This window comes from Mastomys coucha, unplaced genomic scaffold, assembly GCF_008632895.1.
Source record: "Mastomys coucha isolate ucsf_1 unplaced genomic scaffold, UCSF_Mcou_1 pScaffold16, whole genome shotgun sequence".
Lineage (NCBI taxonomy): Eukaryota > Metazoa > Chordata > Mammalia > Rodentia > Muridae > Mastomys > Mastomys coucha.
In genome coordinates, this window is record NW_022196898.1 from 52,774,786 (window position 1) to 52,786,461 (window position 11,676).

General features: G+C 51.8%; 2 protein-coding genes across 6 annotated transcripts in view; one reads left to right on the forward strand and one right to left on the reverse strand.

Moving 5' to 3' along the window:
- Tafa3 (TAFA chemokine like family member 3) overlaps positions 1-2,274 on the reverse strand; it is a 7,591-nt gene extending 5,317 nt beyond the window's left edge. The window contains exons 1-2 of one of the 4 annotated variants that reach the window (XR_004120007.1): positions 1,590-2,274; positions 401-527 (exon numbers count right to left, since the gene is read on the reverse strand). The gene's annotated coding sequence lies outside the window, so the exon portion shown is untranslated. The remainder of the gene's footprint in view (positions 1-400; positions 528-1,589) is intronic. The other 3 variants (XM_031376136.1, XM_031376135.1, XM_031376138.1) reach the window with 3 other exon arrangements.
- A 2,641-nt stretch (positions 2,275-4,915) lies between these two features.
- Positions 4,916-10,583, forward strand: Ppm1j (protein phosphatase, Mg2+/Mn2+ dependent 1J). 2 transcript variants are annotated; one of them, XM_031376139.1, is made up of 11 exons: positions 4,916-5,038; positions 5,143-5,896; positions 7,184-7,298; positions 7,685-7,969; positions 8,202-8,314; positions 8,603-8,687; positions 9,181-9,299; positions 9,501-9,564; positions 9,722-9,829; positions 9,951-10,102; positions 10,271-10,583. In XM_031376139.1, exons 2-11 carry the CDS (start codon positions 5,286-5,288, stop codon positions 10,419-10,421), a joined length of 1,803 nt encoding a protein of 600 aa, XP_031231999.1. In that variant the 5' UTR covers positions 4,916-5,038; positions 5,143-5,285; the 3' UTR covers positions 10,422-10,583. The 2 variants fall into 2 exon arrangements, with proteins under 2 accessions (XP_031231999.1, XP_031232000.1); XM_031376140.1 differs by having other exon boundaries at positions 4,922-4,993.
- The last annotated feature ends 1,093 nt before the right edge of the window (positions 10,584-11,676 follow it).

Here is an 11,676-nt window from a genome sequence, read left to right on the forward strand (position 1 = left end):
CAGATTAGAAGTTGAATGTCTTGCCTAAGGCTGGCTGTCATGGGAGAGGACCCAGAAGCCTGCCTAGGCCCACATGTTCTTTTCCTCCTTTCTTTTATGAACCAAGCAAGGCCTCCAACATCTGTGCCAGAGGATGGGTAAGAACCAGAGGGAAACCAGAAAAGTGGCAGCCCAAAGAAGGTGAGACAAACAAACTAGCCACAAAAGGTGACAGGAAGAGCTCAAGGAAGCCACAGGTCCTGGAGGTTCAGGGTTAGCCTGGTCACCATCCCCAGCAATTGACAGCAATTCAATACCAGGAATACCAGGCGTCAAAAAGAAGGATACAGCTGTTCCCTGGGGATTGGGGGGTGGGGGCGCTGTTTTCTCCTCAATTCCCATCTTCAGATGTCTCACTTACCGTTTCTGGGGTCTTTAGGTCTGTTCATCTGCTGGTCTCAGACTCCTTCCATCTGGATAAGCAGGGAGCAGTGTGGAGGTTGTTCAGGACACAGAGAGAGCAGACCCCTGGAGAGGCTAAGAGAAAGCTTGGAAGAGAGTAAGAGAATGGGCCGAGTGCTGAAGAACTCCGACTTAGGTGGTTCCCATGGCAAAGGCAGTCATTTCTGCTCTGGGACTCTGTTCTTGCTGCCCTACCCTTAGACTATAGAGATCGTGGGGGCAGTGGCCCTGAGAAGAGTAACTGGGCTTCCTAGGAGTGAAGCAGGGGTGGGAGGGTCTAAGGATCAGTGCTGTCATCTTTCTGGTCTTGAGACAGGGCTAGAGTCAGAGAAGGGTGGGGAATCTGCCAGCTTTGTCCCAGAAGAGACCCCTGGGGAAGGATCCCCAAGTCTTCCAGTTCTCTCTCCCTCCACCTATAACCAACCCATCCTGAGCCTTGCTTCCTGGACTCTTCTGGAACTGGCTTAATTCTGCTGCTGTCTCTCAGCCCCACCTCAGAGGACTAGCCTAGCAGGGCAACAGGTCTCTGCTTCCCCCGCACAGCCCATAAGAGCTTCTCCACTCTCTGCCAAAGGCCTTTCCTCATTCAGTCCCCAGTGAGAAGTAAAGCTGAAACGCACTGCTGGGGATCTCAGGGAGAGCACGGAGAAGGAATGCAGGGGAAGGTCTGGTGCCAAGCCCCTGGGCATGGGTGTGTCCCCATACTTCTAGATGCACCTGCTTTCTCATGGGTCTCCTTTCCCAGGCTGTGTCAGGAGCCCTCGTTTTGACCATTGCAAATGCCACTTGTTCTTCTCTTGGGGACATCCTATTTCTGGTTGAGTTCTAACAGTGTCTGATCCAACTCATGCACTTCTCCTAGTTACTCCAATGCTCAAAGAACCTGGAGACGATGGGAGGCTTGGGATCTCTGGCATTCCATTCATTCCCTCCTCGAAAGGTACTGGAGAAGGAAGTTTCTGGGATTTGTTCGTCAGCACCCATAGTCTGCCTCAGTTTCCTTGGGCTGTTTCCCCAATCCTCAATTCAGGCTAAGGTGAGGCTGGGCGAGCAGCCTCCATAGCGACAAGAGGTCAACAAGAACCTTTGATCTTGTTTTTGCTTACTTCTCTCCCCCTCCAGCCTCTATTCTTACTCCTGGTACCCACCTGCTCCACAGCAGTGGCCCTGGTTCAACCTTCTGGCCTGAGGTCCTCGCTGCTTCTGAGCTTGGCATCTAGACTCCCAAAAGCCGACTCTCCGCGGGAGTGGCCAGCATAGGTGTTGTCTGGTTTTGAGCTCTGTCCGCGATAGATCGTCCCTAAGTTGTTGCGCCCAAGGACAGCAGGGGCTCTGGCTAAGCTGGAGTCCCCGACTTGGAGCACCTGCATGCTCTGGTCCAGCACCCACCAGTTCTGCGGGGCCAGGCCGGTACCCCCGAGCTTTCGGTCTGCTGAGGAGCGCGCAGCCGCTAGACTGTGGAGTCGCTCGGGCTACTCCAGTCCTTGCGAGCACCGCCGCCTTCTTCGGAGACAGCGTGGGGGCGCTCTGCGGGGAACTTGGGCACAGCTGGCCCGCAGCGGCCTCTTGTGGCGCAGGGCGAGTCAGGAATAGAAGCCCACCGACTCTGTTTTCATGGACAGTTCCTTGGGCAAAAAACGCATCAACTAGAGCAGGTCAAACTTCCAGGAATGTGGCCCCTAGTCCAGTGGTTCGGGGAGATAGGTGGTATTCTGGAATGCGGGTGGGCCTTGGGGCTGGGAGTAGTATTCAGCTAGACCAGCAGTAGGCTGTTATTTAAATCCGAGTTCATTAAATCTTAAAATTCAGTTCTTCAGACCACGTACAGGGTTTCACACCTGTAATCCCACAATTTGGGAGACAAGGCAGGAGACAAATGTGAGACCCTATCTAAAACAAGCAAACAAACAACAATAAAACCGAAACCAAACCAAACAACCCCCTAAGCCGAAACAAACAAAGAAAAGCACAGCAGTGGTAGGGGATAGGAAGATAGGAAACTGTCTGAAAGTTTGAAGAAGTTTGGTCTATATGGTCTACACAAGGTTCCAGACAAGCTAATGGCTATTTAGCCAGATCATATCTTCAAAGGATAGAAAGAGAAAAAGAGGTGTGGTGTGGTGTGTGTGTGTGTGTGTGTGTGTGTGTGTGTGTGTGTAGAATCCAGTTCTTTGTTAGTACAGTCAAGGGCTATTTAAGGTGCTTCCCAGGCACTGGAAGCAGATCACTGTACTGGAAGATTCTAAGTTGCACATTTTTGTTTTGTTTTGTTTTGTTTTGTTTGTTTGTTTACCACAGAGGTTCCCGACTACCACCTAGGATGACAGTAAAAACTTCCAGCACAGAAGTGTTGCCCTCTGCCTGGGAGGACCAAGGGCAGTACCAGGGTAGAGAACCAGGCTGGAAGGCTTCAAGAGGGTGGTGAATGCCCCGTGGATAATGGGTGTGACTCTCACCTTCGAAACCAAATCTGAGGTTCCTAGTATCTTCATCAGAAAAATGGTCAATAGTCCCAATAACAAAAATATGATGGGTTCGTGTTTTGGATTCATTAAACACGAGGGTAGAAGTGTGCTGTGTTGTGAATCTTCCTCTTTGCAGGAGAGCTGTATGCACCTGTCAGAGGAAGGAAGCTTTGGGGATAAAACAGTGTGGGAGAAACAAAGAAGGAGCCTGCTTCTGTTTTGTTTGTTTGTTTTTCGAGACAGAGTTTCTCTGTGTAGCCCTGGCTGTCCTGGAACTCACTCTGTAGAGCAGGCTGGCCTAGAACTCAGAAATCTGCCTGCCTCTGCCTCCCAAGTGCTGGGATTAAAGGCGGGCACCACCACTGCCTAGCTGGTTCTGGATCCTGAGCATACAGCCTGAGACAAGGGGTGGTGCTCTTTCTCTCTTTCTCTCTCTCCCTCTCTCGGGATCTCTCTTTTCAGGGTGCTGAGAATTGAATTCAGGCTTGACAGTGAGCACTTTTGCCTGCTAAGCCATTCCCCTACCTCTTTAAGACAAAGTACTCATTATGTAGCCTCAGAATTTACTATGGAATTTACTATGTAGCTCAGGCTAGCCACTAACTTGTGATTATCCTGTCTCTACCTCTACCTCCTGGGATTATACATGTGTGCCACCATGTTTGTTCTGAGAATGTCCTGTTCCTTCTCCCTCCCCCTTCTCTGTAATGGAGGATTGTCAATTGGTTCCAGCAGGGCATGTATCTCACAAATGTGCTTTTCCTGCCCCCTTCCCCCTTGCTCTCACTCTCTATTGCCTCAGGGACAGGTCCTTCTACCAGGTGTGGGAATGAGGGAAGAGGTCTGATGGTCTAGGAATAGGAGAGGGCTTCAGATGCATGAGAGCCCTAGAGTTTGGTTATGGATGGGAGCCAGAGTGGTTCCAGAGTCCAGGGGAGCAGCTGGTATCCCAGTCTATTAACTAGTACTGGAGTCCAGGGGTCAACAGACCCCAGTTCTGTGGCCCATCTTTGCAGTCACACCGTGAATGCTGTGAAGAGCCTGGAAGCTAGGCGACGCTGAAAGGTGATAGTGATAGATAAACTGACCCAGAAACACTGAATAATAAAACTGAAGGTTTTTTTTTCCTCCAGTCTTTGGCTTCCCACTGACACTATGCCATTTTTCAGACAGTTGGCTTCAGTTTTGCTCAAACAGGAAGAAACCACTCATAGTGGCAGGATGTATGTTTGTCCCTGGTTGTCTTTGCTGCTCTCGTTGAGTCTAATTTTTATCAGTCCACCCTGGTGATTTCATTTTTCTCTGCCCTGACCTTCCCCCACCCACAAACGCAGAAATAATTACAGCAAGTGTGTACTTTGAATGACCACTGTGGAATTTTTATCTAGTGGTGGAGAAAGGAGACACACAGGTTAGCCCAGGATATGAACAGGAAGCACCCAGCTGGGTGTCTGGAGGTGGAGTCTCATCTAAGAACAGGGAGTCTGTGGTTCCCTCAAGGAAGGGCCTTGGCTTCTGTTAAACTGTGTGCTGGGGACAGATGAGGGAGCGGACAGTGATCAACTCTCTAAGCCAAAGTATAAGGACAGAATTCTTTCTGAGTTGGGAAGAGTAATCCTACCCTGGAGAGAAGACAGAAAACCCAGTCTGACTGTGTGGGTCACAGTGGGCTTTCCTGCGACCCAGACAAGCTTTTCGCTTGGCCTTTGCCTCCCCCTGGCGGTAGCCAGAGAACTTGCTCCGCATACCTTTTCTGCTTGGAACCTCAGAGGGTGGGAATTTAGGAGTCCAGCTCCCCTCTGAGCCTTTTTCCTAGTCCAGAGAAGCCAGTATCTGTAACAGGTTCTGGCATGGGTATGAATATCGAAGTGGCCGCTTGAATCTTAGGCAAGTCTAGTAAAGGAACAGGAGACTGTCTATTCCTACGTCATCTGTAAAATGGGTGTAGCTCACCTTGCGTCGTTGTGTAGTGACCTAATGACTAGAACGTGCCTTATAGAGGGCCCAAGTGTGCAGCAAGCCCTCAATAATCGTATTTATTATGTCGTTAGCCTTACTAACCGGCCAGCAGAAGTCTAAACATGGGGGTATGGTTCTGAGAAAGAGGGATGGAAGTTCTCTCGAACGTGGAGGTGATCTTTAGAGAGAATAGTACTTTCAGGTGCCTGGTAGTCGGCTGCCTGGCCTGGTTAGCACCGACTCTCTGGTTAGCACCAGCTCTCTCTCGATTCTGCAGCCCTCACCCGAAGTGTTGTCACACCAAGTCCTTCACACCCAAGAGGATGTTTCGCTCTGAAGTCATTAGCTCCATAACTCTCCATACTGGCTGGCCCACCTGGAACCGAGCGCGAGGAGGCCGCCTCGCCCACCCTCGTCATAATGGGCAAATTCCAGCGGATTAAATCTAGTGGATGTCTAACCTACAACACCACTGAAATGTTACCTTCGTACCACTTCCTTCCCACAGTAGACCCTTCCCATCTGACACTCTGGCGGGACAAAGCAGGGATGCAGAAAAGAGGCGAGAAGCGGGTGGGGCGGTTCCACCGTAGCCCTGAGCCTGGGGAAGTTTGTCAAGGACCCAGAACGGGCACCGCCCACCTGAGCCCTAGGGGCGGGGCCTCTCCGGGGGCGGGGCCACGGCCGAGGGCGGGGCACGGAGGCAACATGCTAAACCGGGTGCGCTCGGCCGTGGCGCACCTGGTGAGCTCGGGTGGCACTTCTTCCCAGCGCTCCAAGTCCCCAGATCTGCGCAACTCTACCTCAGCGCCTCTCGCCGCCCAAGAAACGCCTAAGAGCTCCCGGGCGAAGCCTGGGAACGAGGTCGGCGCGCCGCAGAAGACCGCGGAGACTACTGTGAGCTTCTCTAGACCCACCTTTCTGCAGCTGAGCCCCGGGGGGCTGCGACGCGCCGACGACCATGCAGGTCGGGCTGTGCAAAGCCCCCCAGACACCGGTCGCCGCCTGCCCTGGAGCACAGGCTATGCCGAGTGAGCGCCCCGGGGCTCCCAGACGAGGATGGGACTCCCATTCTCCCAAGAGACGCATCCCGGCTGCTGGGATGCGTCCCCCGCCGCACGACGCTCCCGGAATCATCCCAGGAACCTGCACCCCGCCCAGCCATACCCCGGACGGGGTGCAAACCTTCACAACCTTCTTCAGGACCTTGCCCACCCTGCCCCTCGTCGGCTCAGGACAGTCCCCTTCCAGGGAGGGCGCAGGGAGCACCGCCGAGGATGAGTTGGCGGGTTCCCAGTCGCGGCCCGCGCGGTTCACAGGCTAAGGGAGGGGAGGTTTGAGAAGGACTAGTTCCTTTTGCCAGGGAGATCGCGGGTGGAAAGACTCGCTTACCCGCTTCCTGGCCCCAGCGCCCCAGTTCCCTGTCCTTCTTACCGGTCCCCTCCCCCTCCACACCCAGAAATAGCCTGCGACACCAGAAGGCCTCTGGCTTCCCAGGCGGGGGAGGGGTCCGCTCGCAGAGCGCGACGGTTCCCTTTGGTTATGGGTCTGTAGACAGATAAGTGCTGGTAGGGGCGCAGCCCGAGAAGCAGCGTGCTCTTAGAACCTGTATATTTTTAAATCATCTTCGGGGACAGCCAAGCCACGCCACGCCACCAAAGAGATGGGGGTACTGAGGTCGTGAAGGGAGGTGGTGGGTAGCCCTGCACCTCCTCTCCTAGCTTCCCCTGTGGAAGGGGTTTGTAGCTAAGAGATTCCTGCCCAGTCCAGGTGGGGTCTACCCCACCCTCTATGGGCCGGAGCATTTCCCTACTCTAAGAAGGACCGTAACTTTCACTGGGTCGTTTTAGGATGAGGGTGAATGTGTCCAGGAAGGTGAATGTGCCCATGAATCACTGTCTGAGCTGGTTGAGATTGAAGGTGGGATGTAGAATTTTGACTAGCAGGGGAGTAAAACTTACTGTTCTTGTCTGGCCACCCCAGCCCCACCCCTATCCTCAGCACCACCTTCGGGAAAGTCTCCTTTACCAAGGATAGAGGAACTGAGGCAGGCTGTTACTGTTGCGGGCCTCTCTATGAGGCTGTACATTCCGCCATCAGACAGTACTTCTTGCTGGCCCTGCCTTCTCCTCTTCCCTCTGGCTTAGCGCCCAGGCAGCTGTGACCTTTTTCAGCTTGGCCAGCGAGCAGAAGAGGATGTGTGTGTGTGTGTGTGTGTGTGTGTGTGTGTGTGTGTGTGTGTGTGTGTGTCTAAGGTGGGGGTTATTCCAGGACCTAGTCTGGTGTCTAACCTGGTGTGGGACACTCTGGCCTGGCAGGGTCATCAATGCTGGCAAAAGCAGGCACAATGAGGACCAGGCTTGCTGCGAGATCGTGTATGTGGAAAGCCGGAGGAGCATTCCAGGAGTCGCCAGGGAGCCTAGCCATAACCAGGTAATACTCATCCCCTTTCCTAATCTCCAGAAATGTGGTGGCACCTCTCTCCAATAGAAGTGTGGAGAGTCTTCCGCTGTCACAGAAGCCCTAAGTGGCTTCGATTTGACTAGTTCTGCTAGGAAAGTTTACTATTCCATTTCATATGTGAATACTCATGTACTTATGGATGATTTAACTAATCAGTACTGATCTTTGCATTTTTCAAATTTGAACTTGGCTCCTCTTTCTCTTGACACAGTAGGCTGCGCATGATTAAGTGAATACATCTAGATTGCCATAATATCACACTCAGATCCCCCGTGTGATGGTGATATGGCCACTAACAGGCTTGTTCTGCCCCGTCACCCTCCGTCCTTGCTGACTTCCAACTTTTTCTTCACCAGGGATTCTGCTTTTACTACTGGGGCCTGTTTGATGGGCATGCTGGTGGAGGAGCCGCTGAAATGGCCTCCCGGCTCCTGCATCGCCACATCCGGGAACAGTTAAAGGATCTAGTAGAAATACTTCAGGATCCCTTGCCACCTCCTGTCTGTCTTCCATCCTCTCCGGGAACCCCAGGAGTCTCTAGTCCTTCACAGTTGGTTAGCCCTCAGTCCTGGTCTCCACAGAAGGAAGTGACCCATGACAGCCTGGTAGTAGGGGCCATTGAGAACGCCTTCCAGCTCATGGTGAGTGGGTGGCCTGTGCCAATAATGTGCTAAGTAGGTGTTCTAGTCAACACTGTGAGGTGGAGGTGGGAACCCTAGAATCCACTTTGCCTTTGAGAGCCTGAATGGTGCTTGGTCCTATTACCCTATGTGGTCCTCTTCTCTTCCATTTTGGCCTGGAGAGGTGCAGAGTAGATCAGCTGACTGAGTCACAGGTTTCTCTGTTCCCTTTGACCCTTCCTCACACTGGCAGGATGAGCAGATGGCTCGGGAGCGGCGTGGCCACCAAGTGGAAGGGGGCTGCTGTGCACTGGTGGTGGTGTACCTGCTAGGCAAGATGTATGTGGCTAATGCAGGCGACAGCAGGTGAGTGGGAAGAGGGCTTTGAGAGTAGCCATATAAAGGGCGACACTCCCCAGGATGAGAGGAATGCAGAGAGTGAGGGGGGTGGTGGGTTATGTATTAAAGACTGCAGTGATCTGTAAGATGATAGATATAGGGAAAGGTTGGATGCATGTATCCACAGGAGACAGAGAGATGAGGACCCAGGCAAGGAATCAGCAGGTTCATTATGGGGAGGGCCTGGTCTTCCTGCATGGAATTCCCCACTCAGACGGAGAAAGCCGGGTACAAATCCTTTCTGTCTCTGAGCAGGGCCATCATTGTCCGGAATGGTGAAATCATTCCAATGTCCCGGGAGTTCACACCAGAGACGGAGCGCCAGCGTCTACAGCTGCTTGTAAGTAGGGGCTAAAGTCCCTATCCCCAGTCTTCCCTGTAAAGCCTCTCAAAGCTTCCCACTGGGAACTTCCTGGAGAGGTGCAGTGTGTGGGGGTGCAGGGTGAGCTGCAGGGGTGATGAAGCAAGAAGGGGCCTGGGCTGTCTTTGTTGCCCCAGGAAGGAAGTAGAGTCAGAGGTGGGGGGGGGGGGTGAGAATAACAAAGGCATGAGCAAGAGTGTTATCTTAGTGCATCTATCCTCCCCTGTGGTCTCTCTAGCTGGATTACCTGGGGATGAATCCTACGTTGCTAATTGTGAGCTCTCACAAGCCCTCTTTACTCAATGGTTTTTGCCTTTGTGAGGAGTGAATGAGTTCATTCATGTTAATATTAGAGGAGTGTGTGGCCTGCAGTAAACTTTAAGGATCTGTTATAATTTAACAGCCATATGATGTATAAGGATGTGATGTGAACGAAATGGCTTTTCTCCCGATTGGCCCCTCCCAACCTCAGGGCTTCCTGAAACCAGAACTGCTGGGCAGTGAGTTCACCCACCTTGAATTTCCCCGAAGAGTTCAGCCCAAGGAACTAGGGCAGAGGATGCTGTACAGGGACCAGAATATGACTGGCTGGTAACTTCCCTCAGAGCTGAGGCCATTCCCATGGCAAAGCCACCAGTCCTTCACCAGCAATAAGGTGGAAGCTGGGGGCTGGGTCCGGTGGAAGCTGGGAACGATGGCCATTCCTGGAAGGGTTTGTGTGTGGGGTTTGCTCTTCCTAGGGGTAGGGGCTTTGCCACCTTCCTGATGCCTCCTCTACTCCTCCCTCCTCAGGGCCTACAAAAAGATTGAGGTGGAGGACCTCAGGTTTCCTCTGGTCTGTGGGGAGGGCAAAAAGGTAAAATCCTGAGGTAGAGGTGGGAGAGGGCAGGAAGACCTGTCACTTCTTGTCCAGGGAGGTGGAGGTTTCACCAAACAGTAGGTGTGGGAGGAGTCTATGGTTTCAGTGAGTCTGAGAGAGGAACTAAATAGCAGCATTCTCTCTGTCTTCTCAGGCCCGGGTCATGGCTACCATTGGGGTTACTCGGGGTTTGGGAGATCACAACCTTAAGGTCTGCAGCTCTACTCTGCCCATCAAGCCTTTCCTCTCCTGCTTTCCTGAAGTGAGCACACTTTTCTTTCTTTTAGGAGGCTCCGACTGGTTTTTCCCCAGGGTCCTTTTTATCTCCAAGCTCCTTCCCTTTCCTCCTTAATAGCTCAGCCCTCCCTTTCTCTGCCTACCAGGTACGAGTGTATGATCTGACACAGTATGAGCACTGTCCAGATGATGTGCTGGTCCTGGGCACAGATGGCTTGTGGGATGTGACCAATGATTCTGAGGTAGCTGCCACTGTGGACAGGGTGCTGTCATCCTATGAGCCCAATGATCCCAGCAGGTAGGGGGTTGCCTGGCAAGGTGTTGGGGGTGGGTAGTCCTGGTGAAGGAAGGGGCAAAGGGAAACAAAGTTCGGAGACCCACCTATGGGCCTGTGTATCTGTCTTCTCATTGGTACATGAATTGGTACATGTATTAGTACATGAATGTATACATGTACTCCTGGCAGGTATACAGCTCTGGCCCAAGCTCTGGTCCTGGGGGCCCGGGGAATCCCCCGGGACCGTGGCTGGCGTCTCCCAAACAACAAGCTGGGTTCCGGGGATGACATCTCGGTCTTCGTCATCCCCCTGGGAGGGCCAGGCAGCAGTTACTCCTGATGGGCTCAGCCCCATCTCTCTCACTGCCACCCCAGCCTCTCCACTATCACCTTTCTGCCTAAACACGGAAGTTGTGTCCCTGACTCTCGAGTGGCCATTTGACAAAGGGATGCCCACTAGATCCAAAATTACAGCAACTGGCAAATAAACTGGATGGATAAACGTGTGTCATTATTTGCTTTGACCAGAACTTGAAAAGTGGGCAAAAGAACACCTGAACATTTCTAAAAATGTGGCTTGCTCGGATTCTGCTGCTGTCCTCTTTTCCCACTCCACATCCTTGCCACGAGTGGCCCCATCTGTGGCTTCTTCCATCTGTGGGTGTCTGCCAAGCCTGGGTGTCTAGTCTAAACCTTTGCTGGGCTTTGAGCCCACACATGCCAGCTATCTCCTAGACATCCTTTCCACAAAACTCCCGTACTTCCAGTCCACACACCTTAAACTGAATTCACAACTTCCCCCATAAATAATTCTCCTGTTTCATCCTTTCAGTGGGCACCATCATGGCTGCTCAAGTTAGTAATCCAGCAGTTGATCACACCTGGCTTATGTATCTTCACAGTTCTCAGCTACTTCAGTCATGCAGTCCATGTAATGTTTCAGGAAATCAGCTTCTATGTGATGGTGTATACAGTGTAGCCGAAGCTGTGTCCTAGGCTGTACCACCTTGGTTTGTGTGAGTACGCATGATGAAATTCCCTAGCAACAATTCTCATAACATCTCTACTAAGAGATGTGTGACTATACTGTTGATTATAAGATCTTTCATATTTTATCCTTTTCTGCCGTCCTCATCACCACACTAGCTCTTTATTACACCAATTTCCTAACTTCAGTGACTCATTGTTTTGCCCAGAAGTAAGGTTAAAGTCTTGAGCATGGCATCTCAGAACCTCAGAATGTGATCCGGCTACTGTTTCTCAAGCTTTACCATCCTCCTGCCTCCAAACGCTGTGGCTTGTCATAGCTCCAACTTATTTTATATCCCACACTACCTTTTCTTAACCATGAGCAATCTCTCCAGCCCCAAGAGCAGGGACGCTTAAGTCTGAGTGTTTTGACCCCCAAACACTAACTTCTCTGAGCTTCCCTGTCTCAGTAAACTGTAGATAACAATACTGCCTAGTAAGAACGAAACATGGTGTAGGTGGTTAAGGTTCAAGTAATAAAGCTTCAAGAACTATTAGCTATGTTTGATTGTCTGTGTTCTTCATTTAGACTGTAAGTTTTTTTGCTTTTTTTTTTTTTTTTTTTT